The 27,654-nt window shown below is 37.5% G+C and overlaps 1 protein-coding gene and 1 pseudogene across 2 annotated transcripts in view; both read left to right on the top strand.

The window, feature by feature from the left end:
* The window catches only part of Herpud2 (HERPUD family member 2), a 49,542-nt gene extending 22,286 nt beyond the window's left edge, over positions 1-27,256 (top strand). The window contains exons 3-8 of one of the 2 annotated variants that reach the window (XM_028763860.1): positions 489-602; positions 3,291-3,442; positions 21,809-21,931; positions 24,831-25,154; positions 25,825-25,939; positions 26,384-27,256. In XM_028763860.1, the coding sequence (XP_028619693.1) occupies positions 489-602; positions 3,291-3,442; positions 21,809-21,931; positions 24,831-25,154; positions 25,825-25,939; positions 26,384-26,545 (990 nt within the window). In that variant the 3' untranslated portion in view covers positions 26,546-27,256. The remainder of the gene's footprint in view (positions 1-488; positions 603-3,290; positions 3,443-21,808; positions 21,932-24,830; positions 25,155-25,824; positions 25,940-26,383) is intronic. The other variant, XM_028763861.1, reaches the window with a different exon arrangement.
* Positions 4,722-12,074, top strand: LOC114618067 (annotated as a pseudogene).
* Positions 27,257-27,654: the final 398 nt, after the last annotated feature.

Here is a 27,654-nt window from a genome sequence, read left to right as displayed (position 1 = left end):
AGAGAGAGAGAGAGAGAGAGAGCGAGCGCGCGCGCTATACTTCATGTTGCTAAAATTAAGGCAAATGAGATTGAGTTTCTTTTATCGGTATATTCAAGTAACCAAAGTATTTTACTAGTCAAAGTCCTGAAACATCATGCTTATATTCTTTTAGTAAGATACTACATGCTTTTTTAGTGAAATAATAGTTTGTATTGAAAAAAATTTTATACTATTTGTTGCTTCAAGTCTGCTTTATGTATGCCAAATACTGTTAACATAGAAATTATTGGATATTTAAACAACTCTTCAAGTATGGAGAGAAAATATTGAATTCAGAAGGCTCTGAGGTATTAAAGTGGCAAACTTATCTCCAAACACTGAACAATTTATTGCTAACAAAATCGCTAGGTTAGAAAGGAAAGGAATTTAAGTCTTAAGTAGTTGAGTTTAGCTAGTAACTTTTGAACTGTACGTTTTTCTTTAAATGTGATCTTCTTTAATTTTAGCAAGATGAGTATCATATGGTTCATCTGGTATGCACTTCTCGGAGTCCTCCCAGTTCTCCAAAATCCAGCACCAGTCGAAGAAGTCACGAAGCACTGGCATCCAGCACCAATTCTGTGAGTTATCTTGAGGGGAGTGAACATCGAACTCTTCTGATTCTCTTTTTGCTCTGAAAACTAAAGGACTGGGGTATAGTTCCATAGTGCAAGACTTGCCTAACATACATGAGGCTGCGTGTGTTCAGTCCTTCCTTACCACAACAAAGAGCAAATGTGTAAACAAAACAAACTAACTGAATAAAAAAAAAAAAACCAGAACACTTGGTGTTTGTAGGTTTGTTTTGTTTCTGATCATTGTTTGATTTTTTTTTTAAAGGTTTTTTCGAGACAGGGTTTCTCTGTGTAGCGCTGGCTGTCTTGGAACTCACTCTGTAGACCAGGCTGGCCTTGAACTCAGAAATCCACCTGCCTCTGCCTCCCAAGTGCTGGGATTAAAGGTGTGCGCCACCACTGCCCAGCCGTTTTTTTTTTGTTTTGTTTTGTTTTTTGTTTTGTTTTTTTTTGTTTTTTTTGTTTTTTGTTTTTTTTTTTTTGGTAGAGGGTCTCATGTAACTTCGGCTGGTCTTAAATTCATTGTATAGCTGAGGTTGGCCTTGAACTGCTGATGCAGCTGCTTCTACTTCCCAATGCCTGGGATCAGAGGCCTGTGCCACCACACTCAGTGAGATTGTTTGGAAAGGTTAGAATATGACATTTAACATTTGTTTCGATACACAGTGGTACTTTGAAGCTTGTGTTCACCATGAGTTATAATTTGATGAATGGGCAGGTCAACAATGAAGCCAGCCTTTACAGATTTAATACTAAAATACTCTGGCAATAGAATACTGATGTAGATATATAATATAGATCTTTAGGCTAGTAAGGTTTTAGAAATAGTGAGATATAAAATTACTTTTTATTCAAAGTTATTTAAATCATAAATCTAAGTGACCTAAATTTTCTTAAAGTAGATTACTTGGCCAAAGACCTTGAGTTTTTGTTATTGTTTTGTTTTTTAATTACTAGATTCATGCATTCACAATGAACAGGGGAGGAGAATTACTTAATATATTTACCTTTTACATAATTAAATATTCATTTCTACCCAGATTGTTTTTGGAACCTTTCAGGAGTTTAGTTTTGAGGGTGAGAGGATGGAGATTGATGGAAACATCCTTTATACTTCTTGGCTAGTTAGGGAACTTTGTGCTAAAGAGATTTCCTCTGATAAGAATCCAATCAAAATTTCAGGGCCAAGGTGATCAATGGGGTATACCAGCTGAGAGATCTTTTAATATACTCTATATAACCGATCCTTTAAGAAACAAGATTCTGAAATTGACATATTTACTCAGTATGTCTTCTGTGAACCAGCCATGTAAATTGAGCTTCTATTAAGTTGAATATAAATTTTTTCCTACCTTGGCATAAGAAGGGACAAATTCTGGACCAGGATGGATATTTTTATGTAGTTTTTGAGACAAAGGTGTTCCAATTTTTGTTGACTGAATGGTTTCTTAGCCCTATTTTTGTTATTAGCATATATATTTTTTCAGTATTATGAAAATATAAAAAGTACCAAAGTAAAGTTTAATTTCCCCTAAGTTTTCATGGTTCAAAATTTCAAAGAGATCTAAAAATAATAAATATAGTCATAGAACAATTGCCTAATAAGATCAGAAGTAATTAGTTTTAGAGAAATTTGACTTTGTTGAAATATAGCTAGGTTTTTCTATTAATCATGCTAATGAATAACATATATTAATGTTTGATTTAATGAGATTTAAAAAAGCCTTAGTTATGTCCTAAAGAATCAGATTCCTTTAAAAAGTATTAGGCATCTGTTTTTCATGAAGCAATTTCTTTAAAAAATGTTTTGTTATTTGGCAAGAGACCTGTGTGCTTGGGACTTTTCACTGGACGGAACATAAGAAAATAGAAATGCTAAAAGATACCCTGCCTATCAGGAGGCAGTTATAATTTTAACAAGCTTAGAAGGACTTAAAAATGACACTGTATCTAACTTTTCAAGATGCGAGTGCTATCTATAATTTACACAGAATGTGATCATGTTTTAAATATATAAAATACTTGAAAACAATTTTTCTAAGAGTTACTCATTGAACTTTTCAAAGTTATACCTACTGAATCATTTGATCATTGCCTGAGCACTAAACTCCTGATCTTATTGCCTTGTAAAAACAAGTTTGTGGCATTTATAAGGTGATAGAAGTTTAGAGATGAAAACAGTCTGAAAATTTAGGGCAGTCTTGTTTTTTCTAAGAGGGAGAGATAGAGACCTTAAAAGGCTTGTTAAGGTTAAGCTCCTTGTTAGTGCCAGATGTACCAGGGAGTGTAGATCCCTGCTTTTCCTCACGTTCCTCATTCTGCTAGACAGTGTTACAGATGTATGTTACAAGATATCTGCCATACAGTAACAGTTCAAATGACTAGAAGCTGGTGCCATTATTTAACACTTTTTAATGTGTTAGGCATTGTGAAAGGAGCTTTGTGTGCTATAGTTTAATCTGCATAGCTTTGTATGTCATTTTTTTGTAGATTATTATTCTGTTATCTAACTGATAAATGCAATATTTTTACAGTCTTGGCTTTCTGACATTTTTAGTCTTATTAAAATTAAAGAATGCTTTATTGGATATGAGATTCAATTCAATTTCTAAAATTCAGTTATTTTACAAATATATGTTTAGCAAGATATAATTACTTTTTTTTTTGTTTGTTTGCTTGCTTGCTTGCTTGTAGAATTCAGATCATTTGGATTCAACAACTCCACCACCCAGTCAAGAGAGTTTGTCATTAGTTGCTGGTTCTTCAGAAGGATTGAGGCAGCGTACCCATCCACAAGCACAAACTGACCCAGCCCAGAGTCATCAGTTTCCATATGTAATCCAAGGGTAAGTGAAAATATGGGTTATAATTAGGGCCCTGTAAAAAATTATTAAAAATATTTACTTTTGATTTTTTTCATGATAGTATCTTTTTGATTATTAAAGTACATTTGAAATTTATATACTATTTTTTTAAAGAATTTTCTCATGCTTTATATATTATCAGATGAAATATAAATAAAACTAGGAAATTACTAAAAGTTAGAAGCTGAAAAAAGTAGCAACAAAACAGAAAGTAGTAAGAATATTAAATGCACTAAGTATATTATGTAACAACAGTATATAGTTGATTGGCTGAATGGACAAGTTGTTTTAATTTTTTCAAAATTTCATATATATATATATATATATATATATATATATATATATATATACACACACACACACACACACACACACAATAAAATATTGCCTCATAACTCACACCATGTTCCCAACATGCCCTCTTCCCCAGCTTCATGTATTTGTTTGTTTTACTTTTTGAAAAATTCACTAAGTCCAGGTAGTGCTTCCCATATATGCATGGGTGCGGGGTCATCCACTAGAGCACGGGAAACCTAACAGTGGCCATGTCCTCAATAGAGAATGGCGCTTCCCCAGCATCTATCCACTCTCAGAAGCTCCTAAGTGGTTTGGCCTGGAGGTCTTTTGGCTGGGTTGCTCTTGTGTAAGTCTTAGTCTTGTGCAAGTAACACAGCTGCAGTGAGATCATGGTTATTATTATAACTGAGTCATGTCCAGAAGACTGTTTTACAGCAGTCTCAAACCTCACCCAAGCGGTCATATTCCTTCTACCTCTTGTTTCCAGACATTCCCTTTAGCCTCAGTGGTGTTGTGGTGTTAATATAGGTGTCCAGTTAGAGTGAGCTGTCATACTTTACTCTCAGCACTTTGACTAAATGTCCATTCTCTAAATTGACTAAAAAAAGTTTTTCTGACCAAAGTTAAGAGCAGCCCGTACTATGGGTGCGAACATAATATTTAGGTGTCTTTGGTTTTGGTTTTTCGAGACAGGGTTTCTCTGGGTAACCCTGGCTGTCCTGGAACTCACTCTGTAGACCAGGATGGCCTCGAACTCAGAAATCCGCCTGTGTCTGCCTCCCAAGTGCTGGGATTAAAGGCATGTGCCACCACTGCCCGGCAATATTTAGGTGTCTTAATTAGGGTTTTACTTCTTGAAAGACATCGTGACCAAGGCAACTCTTATAAGGACAACGTTTAATTGGAGTTGGGTTAGAGATTCAGAGGTTTAGTCCATTATCATCATGGTGGGAAACATAGCAACATGAAGGCAGACAAGGTGCTGAGAATTCTACATTTTGATCTGCAGGACTGGATTTTACAGTGAGTGGAGCTTGAGCATAGGAGACCTCAAAGCCCACCCCCCTTAGTGGCACACTTCCTTTAACAAGGCCACACCTACTCCAACAAAGTCACACCTTCTAATAGTGCCACTCCCTATAGCCAAATATTCAAACATGTGAGTCTGTGAGAACTATTTTCATTTAAACCACCACAGAAAGCATTTATTGCCATGCAGTGTTCCTGATGTTGGCCATTCTTACTAGGGTGAAGTGGGTTCTCAAAGTAGTTTTAATTTGTATTTCCCTTATGTCTAAGGAAGTTGAGCACTGTTATGATTCTTAGACATTTGTTTTTTATTGTTTTTGAGAGTTTTCTGTTCAGTTACGTAGCTAATTTTTAAAACCTGGATTGTTTATTTTCTTAATGTTTAAAGGATTTTTTTTTAATATTCTAGACACTAATCCTTAGTTGAGTGTAGAGCTGGCAAAAATTTTCTGCCATTCTGTGGCCTGTGTATTCATTTGCTTCACAGTTTTCTTTGTTGTAGCATGCTTTTAGTTTTATGAAATCCCATCTGTTGCTTGTTGGTCTTATTTCCTGTAACACTGAGGACTCATTCAGAAAGTCCGTGCCTGTGCCTGTGAGTTGAAAGATGCTCTACTTTGCAGCAGTTGGGGTAGCTGGTCATATTTTCAGGCCCTTGATCTATTTGGAGTTGAGTTTTATGCATGGTGAGAGATAAAGATCTAGTTTCATTTTGATTGGAGCCTTTAGGATTTCTCCTGTTAAGGATCCTATCGTGATTATCATAGTGTCTTTTTCTATTTTTATTCCTTTTATCTCTTTCTTTTGTCTTTTGCTCTTACTAAGAGTTCAAGTACTATATTGAATGGGAATGAGAGAGTGGACTACCCTGCTTTTGCCTGGTCTTAGTTGGAACACTTGAGGTTTTCTCCTTTTAGCATGATTTTCACTGTAGGTTTGTGGTGCAGCCTTTATTATGTTGAGCTATGCTTCCTTCATCCTAGACTCTCCATGACTATTTTGTTGTTGTTTTTTGAGACAGGGTTTCTCTGTGTAGCCCTGGCTGTCCTGGAACTCACTCTGTAGACCAGGCTGGCCTTGAACTCAGAAATCCGCCTGCCTCTGCCTCCCAAATGCTGAGATTAAAGGCATGCGCCACAGCTTTCTCTCACTCTTCCAAAAACTCTCTGGATAGCTCAACTCTTGCAGTTCCAAAACCCAGTGTTTTATTTACATATCAATTCAGTCATTTACTCCGGGTGCCCTTTTGACAGTCTCATGAATCTGCATCCCTTGACCCTAGTCTTTTGATTCTTAAGACAGCAAGTACAAGCACAGACAATAAGAAAGCTGCTTGGGACCCAGCCCTGAAATTATCATTCCTACTACACCCAGTCCTGCATCTAAGTTCCTTAGTGAGGCAGTTTCATAGGAAACGCAGCCAACAGTCACAGGTAAAGCACATCTTTCAGATAGTTTCAGAGAGCAGAATCTTGGAGACTACTATTTGAACCTGTGTGGTATAGGAAAGCAGAATATATTGCAGGGTACTTCTATTTTCATTGTGTGCTTTTGAATGTAACAACCGTAACTGTTGTACATTGTAACATTGTGTATCAAACCAGGAAAACAGGAAAGCAGAAACAATTCATATGGCTTAGAACTTTTATCAAAATTCATTTTTCTTAATGTAGGAAAGCAAAGACGAGTAGTAAACTGCAACAAACCCCATTTCTCTCATATTTCTTGAATATGAAGTCTTTCCTACTTCCTGTCAAAATAAATGTTTAGACAGAGCTGGTTATAGACTTCTACAAAGTGTTGTATGAACCCTTTTGTCTTAAGAAAATGATTACTATGGCTGGAGAGATGACTGCAGTTAAGAGTACTTGCTTTTACAGAGGACCCAGCCTCACTGCCTGTCACTTGTGTTAAGAAGCCTTCAACCACCTTTAACTCCAGCTGCTAGGTTCTGTGAGCGCACAGGTGGGGACACACACACACACACACACACACACACATTTTTAAAAATGATTGTTATAAATAAGTAGTTATTTGTAAAATGCAATATTCTCAGAGTTTCCATATAGCTTAAAATATATTCTGTATTATGACAGTGACTTTTTTATGGTAAAACAATTTAGTTTTTCTCAGTGTATACTGAATGATTTTATTGATTTCATTTGGTTGTAGTGAGTTGAGAGTATCATAAGTGAACTTAGAGGGATGAATAATAACTTTTTTTATTTTGGGTTTTCAAGACAGGATCTCTCTGTGTAGCTCTGGCTGTCTTGAAACTTTCTCTGTAGACCAGCCTGGCCTTGAACTCAGGGATCTGCTTCCTTCTGCCTGCCAAGTGCTGGGATTAAATGTATGAGCCACTATTCATCCACTAATAACACATTAATAGCTGTTATCTTTGATTGTTAAGATTTTTTTTTTTTACTTTTGTATGCTTGTAGTGAATATATTGTAATAAAAGAAAGCTGTGAGCCTGGCATAATGATACACACCTGTAATCCTAGCACTTGGAAAGCAAAGACAGGAAGTTTACAAGTTCAAGGTCATCCTGGGCTACATAGTATGATCAATTGGTTGGTTGGAGAAACCAGCCAACCAACCAATGAACTAAGTAACCATCCATACAAACAAACAAACAAACAAGTTTATCATATTGTAGGTCTTCAGAATATATATATATGTGTGTGTGTGTGTGTATTTGTATGTATGTATGTTGTGAAATTAGTAGCCATGAAAGGAAAAGACAGTTAACACTTTAGAAAAGTTTGAAATGTGTTTATATTTTCAAAGTGAATGTTAAAAGGATAAGTAACAATTGTACATAGATTTGGGATTCATTTAGGGAATCTATTTCTAGATGAATGATACTTGATATTTAACCAGATGGTAGTAATTACTTCTTAGTAATTACCAGGAGTCACACTGCCTAGGTTTAAATTTTGGCTGCTCATAGACTAGCTTGGACAGGTCTCTTCTTTGCTGTGCTTTAGGTCACTCCTTACCTGAGGGGTGATAGAAATTATCTTATGGGATTTTTATGTAGATTAATGTATGTAAAGTGTTTGAAACAATAACAGACACATAGTGATATATTAGTAATAACTTACAAATTCATTCATTGTTTTAGGTGAATGTTGCATATTCAGCAAGTGTGCTTAGTACTGTAGAACATTTAAGTAAATGATGCCAATGCTCAAAAATAAGACTTTTTGTTTGGAGGGAGTACTTCCTGATTCACAAAGCAACTGATGATGAATGAAGTTTAATACATAAGTTGTGATTTAACACTGTACTTTTTGGGGTGTGTGTATACTACACCCAGGGCCTGAATGTGCTGTACATGTTCTTTCCTATCAGTTATGCTCTTCTCTTTGCATATACTGTCATAATTGTACCAATGAAATGGCACTTGCATCTTGGCCAACTTTAACATAGCTCTCACCTTAAATATGCAGGAACAGCAATTAGTGACTTTGGAAAGTTGAATACCAAAATGAAAGCTCTGCTTTCCCTTTTCTAACAGCAGTGCTTAACTAGTCTGCGGTTATCCACCACATAGCAACTATGCCCCATCTCTGGTGTGCTGGCTAATGTTGCTGAGTTCTTTGTCCTACTCCCTGAAGCTTCAGGTTTTTAAATGATTCTCAGGAGCCTGCTAAATTCACCCATCATACATGGTGAACTTGACTTGAGAAATCCTGGGGTTGGTGGTTAGAGCTTCCTCCTTTTGCTCCTTGGGAAACATGAGAAGGACATAGAAGCACATACTCTCTTATAAATAGTGGTTTACAAAGTCCTATTTACAGTTACTGATAGACTGGTTTTAGACTCATCTGTTGTGCTGTTGTATTTATTTAACTACAAAAATTGCTGACTAGTTTATTAGACACCTTCATCAAGTCAGTTTCTCTGAATTAATAACAGTTTTGATGTGTGTATTTGAACTAAAAACCTATCTGTGGTTCAGCACTCAGAAATAAACTTTACTGAAGTTTTTACAATTGTACTTTTGCATTTTTCTATGTATACATTTAAGATTGGAAGACCATTAGTTTTATTCTATTTTATAAAGTTTTTAAAAAACATAGGTTAGAAATATTTTCAGATCTATATAAATTCACATTTAGTTTATCTGGTGTTTTATTATTTGGTTATATTAATTTGATTACTCCTACGGAGGTAAATTGTATTATTTGTTTTTGTTGCATATTGCTTCAAAGTCTCAATAGTGTTCAAGACATTTTATTTTCTTGCTTACAGGTCTGTTTGTCACTTAGAACAGCTCTGCTGAATTCATGCTGTAGATTGAGTTTAGGTCTGTTACATGTGTTTTTTTGTTGATGTATCAGTAATTCCTTGGGATATAAGATGATAGACTTAAGTCCTAAACTCATTTAAAGCCTTGTTGCATCTAACATTTTATTACTATTTGACTAAACAGTAGTCTCATGAACTCTCAGTAGCACTGGGAAGTATTAACATTCCTGTGATGTAAATACTCCTACCATCGCTAATTTCAAGATACTAAGGGCATACCTTTACTTTTTAAATGAAGGTATGCCACTTAGATTGGCAAGGTCCTCCACCCCCAAAACCATAGAGTCTATCTAACAACAACAGTGTGAGACATGTAAACCCTCCCTTTATTATTGGTCAGATGGACCTAAGAGACTCACCCCCAAATATAGGCTACTGCCATTGTCCTTACCTGCCTTCCAGAACTGAAAGTAATAGGATACTTACTGTTGAAGACACCACACACTTTGGACACAGGACTTTGTGGAATTGAGCTGGATCTGACCTGGAAGCCTCTTCCTGAGGACTAGCTCTCATATAGTTTCAGGAGCCATGCAGTGCAAACTGCCAAGGAAAAACTGCAGTCAGTAGTCCTAAATAGTTTTAATTCCTATGAACCATAACAGTGATCAAAATAGCAAGCTGTCTCTAAAGGTGAACTTATATTTTGGGAGTAACCAACAGCTGTCTAATTGGACTTAAGACTCACTCAATAGGAAGGAATTCATGCCTGGTACATTAGGCCTAGCCCATTACCTGTGACTGGTAAAAACATGGACCCTAAAGGAAAAACTACTACCTCTATTTTCTTAAACCAATATAATTTCTAACTGTATTCTAACTATTTATGCACACCTCTCCTCAAAGAAGCTGCTTTTTACACCAACTGGAGACCATTAAAGAAATCTACAGCTAGTCATAATTCATAGAACAGCTGATCATAGGGTCTCATCCCCAACTGATATATCTGTAAATCCACCCCTATAACAAATGCTCAAGACATACTGTACGAGAGGGGACAGAAAGACTGTCAGAGGACCAAGACATCTGCTTCGAGATGGTGTCATCTGTGTATAACAGGGAAGCTGCACCTATGAGATCTCAACAGTATATCACAAAGTGCCCGATAGAGCACTTGGTCCTCATGGAAACCTCATGAGCACAACCTTCCTTGTCTGTATTTCTATTCATATTTTGGTCTTGTGAACTCATACTGAAATATTCTGTTGCTTCTTAACCTGAAACTGGAAACTTGTGCATATTCCTTAGCAAACCTATGTGTTACATGGTGCTGTTAGTCAGAGCAGTGACCCTACTTCCTAGTACCAGTTTTCTGTAGTTACTTTTTTTGTTATTGCACTAGAAACAGGACTAGCGCAGCATAAAGTAGTAATGATTTATTTTGGCTCATGGCTTATGGAGACAATATCCATCAAGGATGGAAGGCATAGTGGTGAGGATGGTTTGTGGTGCCTAGAACTTCTGTCTGGGAAGATCAGGAAGTAGAACCAGGTTATAATTGCACTACCTGTGCTGTTAAGGTTAAACTCTGGTTCACTACGTGGGTGACAACACGTAGTATAGTAGCTGTCTGTGGACAGAGGTAGAGAGTTAGAGGATAGAGTGGAGGGTACAGAACTCTACTAGTCATCTAGATTACAGTGAGGATGATTTTGATTAAGAAACTAAAGAAGTTCTGAAGAAATTCATGATATACTCCATCCAAAACAAACAAACAAAAAACAAAAATAAGAAAACCCCACCTCAGCGACTGGCACAGCTTTTTAGCTGAGGGCTGCTGTACTGCTGGCAGCATTTTACTGGCTGTGAAAATTGTGGAGGTGGAAGAAGAGTATGCAGAGGATTGTCCTGAATTGGTTCCCATTGAGACCAACAAACAAGAAGAGGAAAATCTTGACTTCATCATTAAGATTCCAGTAACAATTGTCACCAGGTATTTAGGTGCTGGAAAAACAACACTTCTGAACTACATTTTGACAGAACAACATAATAGAAAAATAGCAGTGATTTTAAATGAATTTGGAGAAGGGAGTGCAGTAGAGAAATCCTTAGCTGTCAGTCAAGGTGGAGAAATCTATGAAGAATCACTGGAACTTAGAAATAGTTGCCTCTGCTGTTCAGTCAAGGACAGGGGCCTTAGAGCTATAGAGAATCTGATGCAGATGAAGGGCAAGTTTGATTACATATTCTTAGAGACCACTGGGCTAGCAGATCCTGGTGTAGTGGCTTTTATGTTTTGAGTGGATGCTGAGTTAGGGAGTGATATTTATCTTGATGGTATCATAACTATTGTAGATTCAAAATATGGGTTAAAACATTTAACTGAAGAAATACCTGATGGCCTTGTCAATGAAGCTACTAGACAAGTTGCTGTGGCAGACATGATTCTCATCAGTAAACAGACTTGTTTTCAGAAGAGGAGCTAAACAAATTAAGAACAACTATCAGATCAATATATGGAATGGGAAAAGTTGTTAGAAACTCAGAGATCAAGAGTTCATCTCACAAATATGTTAGATATTCATGACTATGATATTCTCTCTGGAATAAATTTGCAGAAAAAAACTCCAGCATGTGTCAACAGCACCCCACCTTGGTCAGAGTATTGTTACAGTCACATTTGAAGTACCAGGAAGTGCAAAGGAAGAGAGTATAAATGTATTATCCAGAATCTCCTGTGGGAAAAAAATGTGAAAAACAAGGATGGCCACTGCATGGAGGTCATCTGGCTAAGGGACTGGTGTCTATCAAAGACAAACCACAGCAAACGATTGTGCAAGGCATCCATGAGCTGTACCACCTGGAAGGGAGCCTAGTTGGCTGGAAGGATGATGTGAGAGAATATCAGCTGGTCTTCATTGGTAAACATTTAGATAAGGATATTCTTCAACAACTCTTCATCACTGCTGTGGCAGAGGCAGAGGAGCAAAGGACAGCACCAGACAAAGATGAAGTTTGTCCATCACACTAGAAGCTGTTTCTTACCGAAAGAACTGACAAGATAGAGATGTATTTAAATCCTGAATTCATTACCTCCATTATGATTTCAAAGTATACTGTATGATAGTATTTATTTTATAAAAACATAAAATTTTAGTAAATTATTATTTAAAAAAACCATCTCAAATCAGATAGAAAGTAGATTTAAAAAAAAGGCAAGAATCTAAACAAAACAAAACAAAAGCTCTCAAGACACCAGAAGACCTAGTTCTGTAGAAGATATTAAAGCAAAATTACAAGCAAGTACAGAAAAAGTTGTTTTTCTTCCCAAAGTGAAAGTCAAGTTCACTTATTAAATGAATTACTTCCAAATAACTAGAAGGATGTTTAAAGTCTCTGGCAGTGGAGGAAGTATTTTTAAGAATATAGTTTTACCTTCTGATCTGTGCCAGAGCACTGAGCCGACCTCGAGTGTCAGCTCTTCACCCAATCCCACAAAACCCAAAGGAGGCTGGACTGTCAGGAACTCTTAACATACTCAGGAACATAGAATCAGGATCACAGGATCTCAGGAGATTAGTAACACTAGGATTTCAGGATCCAAGAGGCAGTCTGACTTCCAGGAGCTCTTAAACCCAGGATCTCAGGGTTATAGGATCAGAGAGACAGCTGGACTCCGAGGAGTTCTGACACAACCAAGATAACAGGAAAGACAAGTTCCAGTTAGTGACTCTAAGTGCAGTTAGCACTAAAGATAACCAGATGGCAAAAGGCAATCAATCGCAAGAACATAAGCAACAGCAACTAAGGTTTCTTGGCATCATCAGAACCTAGTTCTCCCACCATAGCAATTCCCGAATACCCCATCACACAGGAAAAGCAGGATTCAGATTTAAAATCACTTCTCATGATGATGATAGAGGACTTTAAGAAAGACATAAATAACTCCCTCAAAGAAATACAGGAGAACACACGTAAACAGGTAGAAGCCCTTAAAGAGGAAACACAAAAATCCCTTAAAGAATTACAGGAAAACAGAACCAAACAGGTGAAGGAATTGAACAAAACCATCCAGGACATAAAAATGGAAGTAGAAACAATAAAGAAATCACAAAGGGAGACTACCCTAGAGATAGAAAACCTAGGAAAGAGATCAGGAGTCATAGATTACCAACATTGCCAACAGAATACACGAGATAGAAGAGAGAATCTCAGATGCAGAAGATATAGAAAATATTGACACAACTATCAAAGAAAATGCAAAGTGCAAAAAGCTCCTAACCCAAAACATCCAGGAAATCCAGGACACAATGAGAAGACCAAACCTAAGGATAATAGGTAGAAAAGAGAGTGAAGATTCCCAACTTAAAGGGCCAGTAGATATCTTCAACAAAATTATAGAAGAAAACTTCCCTAACCTAAAGAAAGAGATGCCTGTAAACACTCAAACTCCAAATAGACTAGACCAGAAAAGAAATACCTCCTGTCACATAATAATCAAAACACCAAATGAACAAAACAAAGAAAGAATATTAAAAGCTGTAAGGGAAAAAGGTCAAGTAACTTATAAAGGCAGACCTATTTGGATGTCTAATTATGGGGGGGTCTTAGACAAATTCACAACCCCAAAACATTGATGTGAGACGAGTCACATCGATGGTCGGAGGCTTTAGGCTGTCGACAATGGGCAACGTCAAGGGACCCCGAGGCGGGTGAAAGGAGGGTGAGAGCCCTGTCTTAGGCCATGTAGGCTGCACCCACTCCCAGCACCACGCACTCCTTTTCGGCTGCATTGGATGGGCCCCTGGGAAGTGGACCTACAATAATCCCGTCATTGGGCTAACTCACAGCCATCCTAGTCCCTTGTAAATGTTCAAGTTACCAACCATTTGTCAGTTTGGGGTGTAATATTGTCATAAAGGAAGGCTCCCCAATGTTAGCGGCCATATCAATGGCGGCCTTGGTTTAGGAAGAAGCCAATTTTTGTTGGGGTGATCAAGAAGCCAAGCTCTCTAGCGAGAGAAACGAGGGCCAAGCTTGTTGTGAACTTGTCTAAGACCCCCCATAATTAGACATCCAAATTCAAAACTCACATAGTTGGGATTGATCATAAGACGCCTTCTCTAACTAAACAGAGAAGGGGGAGATGCCAGAAGCCAGGACCCTCGCCCTTACCCTCACCCCCTACCTTTCCCCACCTGCACAATGTCCCCTGAAGCTTGGCAACTGCAAGATCCTGCTTGGCAACTGCAGATAGACTCAAAGCAGTGTACCATATCTTCTGAAGAATAGCAGGGAGACCATAACTCAAGCAGTGTACCATATCTTCTGAAGAATAGCAGATAGATCATAATTCAAGGCAGTGTACCGTATAGACCATGACATGTTTCAAGGCACAGGCCAAGAAGATTCTGTACTTTTCCACCACCTGACCCCTCTTACCTCCTCCCCTTGTAAAACATGCTATAAAAAAAGCATTTCATGTTCAAAAAAAAAAATTAAAAAAAAAAGAAAAAAGAAAAAAAAAGAAAAAAATGTGTTCCTTTTATAACATTTTTCCTTTTATAAAATATTTCATTCAAATGTTTTGATATATTCTCATTTAATCAAAATATCATTATTTACTTTTCTATACAATGTAAATGTTTTTGATGTTAGCAACAGCTATTTCTATATTTTATTTAAGAATAACTCATTATACCTAAAGAATGTTGACAGATGACTAAGACATTAAATGATGGTCAGAATTTGTTCTACATATCAAGTTTATTACTATTCTCTTTCTGATATTTTATAATATTTTAAATGTTAATCATAGTAAGAACACTTAGAAAGTTTTGTTTTAATATTACACATGAGAATAATGCATTTTTCTATATTAAAAGTTTGCTTACTATTGTACCTTTTTAAAAAATGACCCAGCTATAGTCTAATTTAAATGCCTCATTTGGAAATCTTTATTCTTTGCAGAAATATGCCTGTTTTCTACATAAAACATCTTTGATTTTATTTGACTATACAGTAATTGACTCATTATATTCACAATTATTAGCCTCAGTATAGCTTTTGTTTGTGGACTTCAAGAATTGAATTAAACAAAATTTGATATATTAAAAAAAAAAAGGCAGACCTATCAGAATTACACCAGACTTCTCATCAGAAACTCTAAAAGCCAGAAGATTCTGAACAGATGTCATACAGACTCTAAGAGAATACAAATGCCAGCCCAGGCTACTATACTGAGCAAAACTCTCAATAGATGGAGAAACTAAGATATTCCATGAGAAAACCAAATTTACACAATCTCTTTCCACAAATCCAGCCCTACAAAGTATAATAGAGGGAAAACTCCAATACAAGTAAAGAAACTACAACCTAAAAAAAGCAAGAAAGTAAATTTCCAACAAACTCAAAAGAAGATAGCCATACAAACATAATTCTACCCCCAATAACAAAAATAACAGGAAGCAACAGTCACTTTTCCTTAATATCTCTTAATGTCAATGGACTCAATTCTCCAATAAAAAGATGTAGACTAATGGACTGGATATGTAAACAGGACCCAGCGTTTTGCTGCATACAAGAAACGTACCTCAGTGACAAAGACAGACACTACCTCAGAGTAAAAGGATGGAAAACAATTTTCTAAGCAAATGGTCCCAAGAAACAAGCTGGAGTAGCCATTCTAATATCAAATAAAATTGACCCTAGACTTAAAGCTATCAGAAAGCAGAAGGACACTTCATACTTGTCAAAAGAAAAACAAACCAAGATGAACTCTCAATTCTGAACATCTATTCTCCAAAGGCAAGGACATCCACATTCATAAAAGAAGCTTTAATAAAGTTCAAAACACACATTGCACCCAACACAATAACAGTGGGAGACTTCAACACCCCACTCTCAGCATTGGACAGATCATGGAAACAGAAACTAAACAGACACACAGTGAAGCTAACAGAAGTTATGAACCAAATGGATTTAACAGATATCTATAGAACATTTCATCCTAAAACAAAAGAATATACCTTCTTCTCAGCACCTCATGATACCTTCTCCAAAATTTACCATATAATTGGTCACAAAACAGGCCTCAGCAGACACAAGAAAATTGAAATAATCTCATGCATCTTGTCAGATCACCACAGACTAATATTGGTCTTCAATAACGACAAAAACAATGGAAATCCCACATACACATGGAAACTGAACAACACTCTACTCAATGATAACTTGGTCAGGGAAGAAATGAAGAAATTAAATATTTAATGAAAATGAAGGCTGGGCGGTGGAGGCGCACGCCTTTAATCCCAGCACTTGGGAGGCAGAGGCAGGTGAATTTCTTAGTTCAAGGCCAGCCTGGTCTACAGAGTGAGGTCCAGGACAGTCAGGACTATACAGAGAAATCCTGTCTCGAAAAATAAAAAAAAAAAAAAAGAAAATGAAGGCACATCATACCAAAACTTGTAGGACACAATGAAAGCAGTGCTAAGAGGAAAACTCATAGTTCTAAGTGCCTACAAAAAGAAGCTGGAGAGAACATACACTCGCAGCTTGACAACATACCTGCAATCTCTAGAACAAAAAGAAGCAAATACACCCAAGAGGAGTAGACAGCAGGAAATAATCAAACTCAGGGCTGAAATCAACCAAGTAGAAACAAAAAGAACTGTACAAAGAATCAACAAAACCAGGAGCTGGTTCTTTGAGAAAATCAACAAGATAGATAAACCCTTAGCCAGACTAATCATAGGGCAGAGAAACAGTATCCAAATTAATAAAATCAGAACTAAAAAGGGAGACGTAACAACAGAAACGGAGGAAATTCAAAAAATCATCAGATTCTACTACAAAAGCCTAGACTCAACAAAACTGGAAAATCTGCATGAAATGGACAATTTTCTAGACAGATACCAGGTATCAAAGTTAAATCAGGACCAGATAAACCATGAAAACAGTCCCATAACCCCTAAAAAAATAGAAGCAGTCATTAAAAGTCTCCCCACCAAAAAAAGCCTGGGACCAAATGATTTTAGTGCATAGTTCTGTCAGACCTTCAAGGAAGACCTAATACCAATTCTCTTTAAACAGTTCCACAAAATAGAAACAGAAGGAACACTACCCAATTCATTCTATGAAGCCACAATTACACTCATACCTAAACCACACACCACACAAAGATATAACAAAGAAAGAAAACTTCAGACCAATCTCCCTTATGAAAATCGATGTGAAAATAATAAAATTCTTGCAAACAGAATCTGATAACACATAAAAACAGTCATCCACCATGATCAAGTAGGCTTTATCCGAGAAGTGCAGGGATGGTTCAATATACTGAAATCCATCAGTGTAATCCACTATATAAACAAACTCAAAGAAAAAAACCCACATGATCATCTCACTAGATGCTGAGAAAACATTTGACAAAATTCAACACCCCTTCATGGTAAAAAGTCTTGGAAAGATCAGGAATTCAAGATCCATACCTAAACATAGTAAAAGCAATATACAGCAAACTACTAGCCAATGTCAAACGAAATGGAGAGAAACTTGAAGCAATCCCACTAAAATTAGGGACTAGACAAGGCTGCCCACTCTTCCCCTACCTATTCAATATAGTACTCGAAGTCCTAGCCAGAGCAATTAAGCAACACAAGGAGGTCAAAGAGATACAAATAGGAAAGGAAGAAGTCAAAATTTCACTATTTGCAGATGATATGATAATATACTTAAATGACCCCAAAACTTCCACCAAAGAACTCCTAAACCTGATAAACAACTTCAGCAAAGTGGCTGGATATAAAATTAACTCAAACAAATTAGTAGCCTTCCTCTACTCAAAGGATAAACAGGATGAGAAAGAAATTAGAGAAATGACATCCTTCACAATAGTCACAAATAATATAAAATACCTTGGTGTGGCACTAATCAAGCAAGTGAAAGATCTGTATGACAAGAACTTCAAGTCCCTGAAGAAAGAAATTGAACATCTCAGAAGATGGAAAGGTCTCCCATGCTCATGGATTGGTGGTGGTGGTGGTGGTAGGGTAATGGGGAAAGGAGATAACATCTGAAATGTAAATAAATACAATATCCAAAAAAAAAAAAAGAATATAGTTTTAGGTGCTGGAGCGGTGTCTCAATTGTTAAGAATACTTGTTGCTCCTACAGAGGACTTGGATTCAGTTCCTAGCACCCACATAGTGGCTTACAACCATCTGTAACTCCAGATCCAGGGCATCTGATGCCTTCTTGTGATCTCTGCAAGTAATAGGCACATGTGTAGTATGCATACATAAACATTGACACACATAAACAAGTCTAAGAAGAAATTTAAAAGTTTAAACCATAGTTCTATGTGGGAGTTACATTATCAAGTTGATATGAAAGTTTATTTCTTTGTGCTATTACAGCTTGCTATATTTTCTTTATGAAGTAGCTTTTTTTCTTAGTTGTGTAAAGTTTATGGGTCTACTATCCAGACACATTTCAGTGCCTGCTTCATTCTCCCTCTTCCTATTCTTTCCTTAACATATTTTTTTTTAATTGTCTTCATTATTTTTTAGTTTAATTTCCATTGCTTCCTGGGTGAAAATTCAAGCAAACTACTTCTGTATATATATCTTTACATATACTTATATGTATTCAAGTATATTCTCCTCATTCTAACACAAACAGTAGTATATTATACATACTTTTCTATATTTTGCTTTTAAGAAAATAAGGAAGAGGTCACTCAAAGACATGTATAGAAATGTTCATTTATTTCTATAGCTACATAGTAATTCAGTAGGTACATGATTATTAATACTTATTGACAAATATTTGAGCCGGGCAGTGGTGGCGCACGACTTTAATCCCAGCACTTGGAAGGCAGAGGCAGGCGGATTTCTGAGTTTGAGGCCAGCCTGGTCTACAGAGTGAGTTCCAGGACAGCCAGGGCTACACAGAGAAACCCTGTCTCGAAAAACAAAAACAAAACCAAAAAACAAACAAACAAACAAACAAACAATAAAGGGAAGGAAAAAGCTACTCTTTAAAAGTCTATAGTTTTCAGAGCTGAGAAAATTATAGTACCCACATAAAAGCTAGTGCTCCATGTCTATATACTTAGGTCTAGGCATGGGGCTGGCCAGGGTGGTGGTAGAGATAACTAGATCCTGGAGTGCCTGTGGGTCACTCTAGGTGAATTGGTAAGCTCCAGGCTCAGGGGAAGACCCTTTTTTAGAAAAGGGAGGTGATGAGCAGCAGGAGAAGGCATCTAGCACGGACCTTTGGCCTCTCCATATTCCCTTCGCTTCCTTCCCTCCCTCCCTCCCTTCCCTCCTTCTTCCTTCCCTTCCTCCTTCTCTCTCTCTTTGTCTCCCTCCCTTCTTCCTCTCTATCTCTCTCTGTCATATACAAACATGCACATATGTGCATGCTATATTTATAAATGTGCATACACATGTAGACACATGCACAAACAAAAGAAAATAAAAGAGCTAACACATTCACAAGTGCTGTTTACTGGTGTGTATACCCCGTAGTTGTTTGATTTGTACAAATATCTCTTTAAGTATTTTTTAAAATTGAAAATAGATTTTTGGTTTTCTCTTCCTCCAACTCTTCCCCCAGGTCCTTCTCTACTCCCTACCTACCCTAATATACATACCTTCCTTACTCTCTGTCATTAGAATACAAACAAGCATCTAAATAATAATATGTAAAAAACAACAACAATAAGAACAAGATGAACAATAGCAGCAGCAGCAGCAGCAGCAGCAGCAGCAGCAAACAAACTGGAATAGAATGAAGCCAACCAAACTACCAGGAGGGAAAAAAAAAAACCAAAAAGCACAAGAAGTACAGTGGAGATGCAGAGACTCACATATTCATGCTCACAAATCCTATAAAAACTGTAATTTATAGGCAAAAGAAAAAGAAAGAAGGAAAGAAAGGGAAAAAATAAGAATGGTACCCAGACAAGTCAATTATGAAACAACTTCCACACACATCATTGAGTTTGTTTTGTGTTGGCTCTCTACCTCTGGGCATGGGGCCTGGCTTTAAGAGTTGTTTGACTAAGCTGGGTGGTGGTGGCGCACGCCTTTAATCCCAGCACTTGGGAGGCAGAGGCAGGTGGATTTCTGAGTTCGAGGCCAGCCTGGTCTACAGAGTGAGTTCCAGGACAGCCAGGGCTACATGGAGAAACCCTGTCTCGAAAAACAAAAAACAAAACAAAACAAAAAAAAGAGTTGTTTGACTATCTAGTGAGACTCCGTTGGAACAGACCAGTTTGTCATTTGTGAGTGGTTGTCAGTTGAAGAAGATAGCTTTTGCAGTAGGAGTGGGGCTTGTGACCTCTCCTTCCCGGCACTGGGACCCCATTTGTATTAGATCCTTGTCTTTATGAGTTCCTATGTGTATCAGTCCTGGCGTGTTGGGAAGGGCTTGTTTCCTTTGGTCTCCTCTATCCCCGCTGGCTCTTACAGTTTCTCTCTCTCCTCCTCCATAAGGTTCCTGAGCTCTGAGGTAGGGTTTGATGGAGACATCCCAGTTAGGACTGAGTGTTTCGTGGTCTCTAACTCTCTGCAGTTTGTTGTGGATCTCTGTTTTTGCTTCCATCTGCTGCAGCCTCTGAAGATGTTTGCAGACGACACTGATCTATGAGTATAGCAGATGTCATCTTTATTGCTAAGTCTAACATATTTTGTAGGCTGGGGAATAAAAGCGGAGCAGGTTAACTATAACTTTCTTCTTTGTTATGATCAACTATTTGACACGAAACTTAAGGGAAGAAGGGTTTAATTTGGCTCACAGTTGGAGGGGATACTACCCGTCATGGTGGGGAAGGCACAGTTGTAGAAGTGTGAGGTAGCTGGTCACTGGAAGTGGGGCTTGGATAAGACACATTCCCCTTGACTTACCTTCTCCAGCAAGATTGTATCTTCTAAGGATTCCAAACTTCCTAAAACAGCACCAGCAGCTGGGGACCAAGTGTTCATGAGCATGCCGGGGACATTTTACATTCAAATCCCAAAACTAGTGTTTAACGAACATAGAGTGACAACATTTTGAGGAGGATTTCATTTCAGAATTAAACAAACTGAAGCATTAAGATGTTAATGGTGTTTCTGAATTCGAGGCCAGCCTGGTCTACAGAGTGAGTTCCAGGACAGCCTGGGCTACACAGAGAAACTCTGTCTCGAAAAACCAAAAACCAAAAACCAAAAAACCAAAAAACCAAAAAAACAAAAAAAACAAAAAACAAAAAAAAAGAAGTTAATGATGACTTTCCACAAGTTTTGTTAAATTAATAGAATTTTAACTTATTTTGAAACCATATTTAGAAGCATGGTCTTTACTCTTGGCTCTTTAAAGGACAGTTTATATTTGAAATGTTTGTATTTGAATGCTTATATTAGTTTTAACTTATATTACTTGGCTGCTGTATTTTTAATAGAATTTTATTACTTGGCTATGACTACTCCTCAAAATAATATGTCATGAAGTTTATTTGATAATTTTGATTCTTAAAGGGAATGTACTTAAAAATCAAAGTATTCTTGGCTTTGCTTACACTTGCTACATATTTTTGTGGATGACTTATTTTCTGTCAACTTAGGTAAAATGTATTGTTTTATTTGAAGAATATGCAAATTCACTGTTTTCAGTAAGATTTAAAAATACTGTCAGTGATTGACTTACAGTTCACAAATTCAGAAAATTTTTTTTTTAGTTTTTTGCATGTTAAAAGGCTTCATTTATTCTTTATTGCAGAAATGTGGATCACCAGTTTCCTGGGCAAGGTGTGCCGCCTGGGTTCCCAGTGTACCCTGCGCTCAGCCCACTGCAGATGCTGTGGTGGCAGCAGATGTACGCTCATCAGTATTATTTGCAATAGTAAGTGTGTCTGAGTTCACTGCCCTCTCTTACCTTAGCTGTCGGGCTGGGATCACACTCGTTGCTATCACCACTTGATTACTTCAAAGTTACCAAGAAGGAATTTAGAAACTCAGTTAACTTACTTTAATTGGTGAATGGATAAAGCATTCCCCTGTTCACATCAGCCAAGCCTGCTCTTAGCCCCTTCTTCATGCCCCTGATCTCAGTTAGCAATATTCAGATACTTTAAAAAATGATGCAGAAGCCCCAAAAGAGAGTTTTCCTGACAGGCTGCAGATCCACATGGAGACAAAAAGTCAAAGGGAAAGGGGCCATATGAAGTTTAGGGCTTAGTGTGACACATACAGTCGTCACACTCAGTGTGACACACACAGTCGCCACATTCATTCTTGACTGTGGCCGGCGGAAGTTGGTGTCTCATCACTGAGGTATGACTGCCTTGTTCTCCATCACCCTCATCCTATACACCCAGTCCATGCTGACCAGCTGCTGTTCTGTGTTCTCTTCTGTCTGTGTGTCCTCCTGTTCCTTATCTCTCTCATCATTTCCCCCCCTTCCTTTTAACAGTAGCATTTCTTGCTCAGTTTGACAGATACAGACCTGCCTGCCTACTGTGTACCTGCTGACACCCAGGACTTGGTCCTCTTAGATGTCTTTCTTCCATGACTGCAGTTATTTGTTCTTTTCCCCTGTGCTTCTTGGGTTACTGCTCCGTTTCTGTAGGATAGTGGCTTTTGCTCTAAGGTCAGAACACCTAAGCTTTGGCTCCTTCATTCTTTTAAATGCCTTTCCTTCTGAGTTCTTTGTCAGTGAAACTTCCCCTAGTAGTTGTCAGGAAAGATCTTGGCCTTAACCTTGTAGAGTCTAGCTTCTATTATCCCTGAACCTAATATCTTACAAAAATGATATAATTGAATTTCTTCTTTTTCTTTGAATCCTGCTTCCAAAATTTCAGCTAGGTCCTTCTCACTTTAAATCCATTTTACTTTACACTAGCTGCCATTTTTTTAAAATCTCATACTATAACCAAATCCTACTTCACGTAACTTTCTTACATATTACTGTATCAGGCTTTTTTCCCCTTGTCTACTGACTTTCTTTCCTCCAGCCTGAAGGAGATGTAGACACACACACACACACACACACACACACACACACACGCACACACTGCTTACCTGCTTTATGAACCTTGTATGTTAGTGTTCCTTCATAAACACTGGCTTCAGGTAGCCTGTTTGGTTTTTTTTTTTTTGTTTTTTTTTTGTTTGTTTGTTTTTTAAAAGTTTTTTCGAGACAGGGTTTCTCTGTGTAGTCCTGGCTGTCCTGGAACTCACTCTGTAGACCAGGCTGGCCTCAAACTCAGAATTCTGCCTGCCTCTGCCTCCCAAGTGCTGCGATTAAAGGCGTGCGCCACCACAGGTAGCCTGTTTGTATTTTTGATGTTGTAATGGTCAGCTGTTGTTTGCAAAGACTTTGTGCTTAGTGCTGTTTGACACTGTTTGCTTGTTTGTGACCTCCATGCAAACCATGTAAGATGAGTAAGACTTCACTGTAGCTTACTGTTGAATCAAATTACTGTGTGTACATCATTTAACTTTTGAATCTCGGCTTCTTTAAAGTAGCTCACTCATGTATCAGAGTGGTCATAAGAGAAATGTTTTAGAAACAAAAGGCTTATTTAGAAATTAGGTCCTACTGAGCACATTGGTTTAAATTAGAATTTATAGCCTAGGGAATATCATTTCCTTAATTTTCTTTAGGTACCTTGACTAACTTTATTAAAAGTTTAAGCATTTAAAAATACTTAGTAGTAAAACTAAATACATAATACAAAATAAAGTAAAAACAAAATCCTTGTGTACCCATGTTTCAGCCTCAGTATTTACAAAACCGTGTCAATCTTATTCTATAACTTTCCACTTTTGTTACAATTTAAAGCAAATCCTAGCCACGTTACTATTTTTCTGGGGGAAAATTATTTTTGTGAGACAGGCTCTTATGTAGCCAAGGTTGCCTCAGAATGACTTTTTAGCCAAACGTGGCCTCCAAAGGTTGCTTGTAGTGCTTCTAACTCCCCAATGCAGGGACTATAGGCTCATGCATGCTATCATGCCCAGTTTTATGTGGTGCTAGGTATGGAGCCCTGGGCTTTTGCTATACCAGCTGAGCTACATCCCCAGCCTCTTTTCTGACTTAAAAAAAATTAAATTTCTTAAAATTACATTTTATTTTGTGTGTGTTTGTGTTTGTGTGTGTGTACTTGCATGCATACATACTGTGTTACACATGTGGAAGCAGTGGACAGCTCGTGGGATTGTTTCCCTCCCTCTATCATGTGAGTTCCAGGGATTATACTCTGACAGCCATCTTGCTCACTCTTGTTGTGACTTACACGGTCACATCATCAGCACATCATCGGGACACAGTTCCTTCTAACATGACAGGAACTAGAGGTCCTCAAATGGAGTTGCCCAAAAACCAGGGTTGAGGTTAAGGAGTGATTCCCCCCCACCCAAGATTCATTTAATGTTGAAATTCATATTTAGGCAAGTATGCCAAAGCGTGGCCTGAGAGGAATTTGGCAGCTCTGAGGTATTATTTCATTTAGAATAATAAAATTAATCGAAAGATTAATTTCAGCTTAGAATCGATTTAGCCAGAATATTTGGTTAGCTCTTCCTCCTCTCTGTATGGTCTTAGATGGACAGGCTAAGAGAAGGCCCGTCACTAGCCCCTCTATTTCACTGGAAACTGTGTTCTAAGATATGCAGAGCAAGAGTGTGGTACTGGAGATTATGGTTATACAATTCATAATACCCAAGACATTTAAAAATACATGGTATGGTAAAGGTTTTTATTTTTGTTTTGTTTTTTAATATTTTGATGACTATTTCAGTCAAGCTGCAGTTACAGCTCAGGCCACATCAAGTGCCAGCTCAGCCCAGCATGCTGCAGCCTCACCTCTAAATTTGGCACATGTTCCTGGAGAAGAGCCTCCACCAGCTCCCAACCTAGTGGCCCCAGAAAATGTGCCCATGAATGAGAACGTTCAAATGAATGCACAGGGTGGCCCAGTGCTAAATGAAGAAGACTTGAACCGCGACTGGCTGGACTGGGTGTACACGTTCTCTCGAGCTGCCGTCCTCCTCAGCATCGTATACTTCTACTCTTCCTTTAGTCGGTTTATCATGGTAATGGGAGCCATGCTGCTGGTTTATTTGTGAGTGATGGGTATTAACTGTTTGTTAATTAAAACTGGTGACCACAGACTCTGGCATAACATAGTCAGTCAGAAATGCTGAGTGAAGGAGTTTTAATATTGCCCTTCATGTTTCTGGCATATTGATGCTACCCAAAAGCAAGGGCAAGAGGTATTGTGTAAGAATATTTATCAGAACTGGTTAAAAGCAGAGATTTTGTTTATCATATTTTATATAAATGTTTAATTCCATTATTCACAGCCAACTAGTTATTTAGAACTCAAATACATGATAAGTGCTCTCATAAGGATCTTCTTTTAAGTTATATTTATCAATAGTAAGTCTTATAAGCAAGGGTCACACTTTTTTTTATGAGTAGATCTTTTTTCCTGGCCTTGCCTTCTAAGTGGCAAAGAAATATACCTAGTTATAATTCTTAAAAAAAAAAAAGACCCAAAAGATTTTGTGACTTAGTGTGACACATGGAGCCAGTTATGTCCAAGATAAGCTTTTAGATTTGAATTGCCTTTTGTTTTACTGTTATTACCTTGAGAAATTACCTGGCTTAAAGGAAGATACTTGTTTTTATCATGTATAATAGCTCCAATAGTTTTTTTCCTTGAGGGACACTTTAATTGTGTTACAAATAGAAGTGACTGTGGCTTCTTTTCTTTTTATTTTACTGAACAGACACCAAGCTGGATGGTTTCCTTTCCGGCAAGAAGGCGGTCAGCAGCAGGCTCCCAACAATGTGGAAGCCAACAATGATGGTCACAATGCAAACAACCTAGAGCTTGAAGAAATGGTAGGTTGTGGACGTCTGTGCAGATTTTAAAGGTAGATAGATACCCCTCAGCTCTTCCTGGGGCAGAAGTGGAGACAGACTGTGGATGCTTCTGATACCTGTGGAAGGGACACAGAGAAAAGCTAACGTAGAAACTGGTGGGTTCATATGGGTACTTAGCATGTAATACCCAGTCAGTCATAGCATCTGTTAGAATTAGTGAGAAGGATTAGCTTCCAAAAATAGTCTAGAGAGAAAATTATGCCTGTGGTAAAATGTATTATATTGATGGACACTGAAGAATTTATGAATTTTAGACTTCACAAAGTTTTCTAATGGCCCTGGATCTACCATTAGACTTGACACACCCAGATTTCTTCTTGCTACAGAAAGTATTAGCACTCTGCTGTTATAGGTTTGTTTTTGGTACCGATTACTCAGGAATATGTTTATGTTATTTGAAAGGAGCGCCTTATGGATGATGGACTGGAAGACGAGAGTGGAGAAGATGCAGGTGAAGATGCCAGTGCAGCTCAAAGACCTGGGTTAATGGCTTCAGCTTGGTCTTTTATCACCACCTTTTTTACTTCACTAATACCAGAGGGGCCTCCCCAAGTTGCTAATTAGACCTGAAAAACTGTGCCAGCTGCAAAGGAGGGTCTGACTTTAGGAAAGTGGTTTAAATAACAGTGCAATTTAAAAACAATGTATAACTTTTTTTTTTGATGATCATGTACAGAGGTCTTTTCTTTAAGCTTCTCATGCATATGAATATTTTAAGCACAAATGGACTACTAAGCTTGTGATTTTTCTTTGTTTGTTTAAGATCCTAACAGAACATATAGCATAACAGTACTGGTCTTCCAGTTTTATTCATTTCAATTATGTGTAGTACACCAAGCAGAACCACTGTGTGTTATTTCTTCAAAGAGCTGCTACACCTTTAAATGTTCATAGCTAGATGGCCAGCCCTTCAGTGTATACTTTGAATAAATATATCTATTTTCTGTGAATTATCCTGAAAGTTTTAAACAGAAATGACCTCATAGTTTTTAATAAAGTTTATTTACCTAAAATGTGCTAGTAGCATCTTGCCCACCCATAAAGCAATAAACTTCTCAAAAATATTAATTTTGACATTTGAATAAATGATGGAAACTTTCTATTTTAAGGACACATGTCCCATCAGTTGGAATTAGTACCTTAAAAGAAAAAAAAAAGGCAGCTCTTCATTGGAATTAAGTGATACAAAATGTTTGATATGGCAGTACTTTTATAAAAATATGCTGGAAATTGCTCCCTGTAATTTTTTAAATAAAAAGTCAATTATGATAAACAGCCTTATGGGATATTTATTCAAGCTCTTCAAAACAAATTTACCTGCAAAAGTATATTTAAATTTCACAAGTTGTTTTTAGAAAGGGTTAATGTCCTTCAGGTCAGTTTGACTTTCTTCCATTTCAAAGAGTACCTCTTAGTTTTCAGGCCAACTGACACTGGCAGTTGCTCCTGACAACTGACACATGCTCCTGGGTTGGAACCTGAGACTCCTACAGAAGTGCCTACAGTAGTGGCAGAAGAATGCAGAGCTATTAAGACTCTTGATGATTTATTTCCTTCTGTTGGGAGCTAGAGAGAAGCCTTGTGGAATTTGCTGAGGGGATGGCACCTTGGGGGTACTTTTGTGGAAGTGTAGTTACAGGGTCACTGAAGGGCACTAATGTCTCAGCTCAGGC

The sequence above is a fragment of the Grammomys surdaster genome, unplaced genomic scaffold, assembly GCF_004785775.1.
Source record: "Grammomys surdaster isolate TR1022 unplaced genomic scaffold, NIH_TR_1.0 140, whole genome shotgun sequence".
Classification (NCBI taxonomy): Eukaryota; Metazoa; Chordata; class Mammalia; order Rodentia; family Muridae; genus Grammomys; species Grammomys surdaster.
This window is presented reverse-complemented; position numbering and strand designations above follow the sequence as displayed.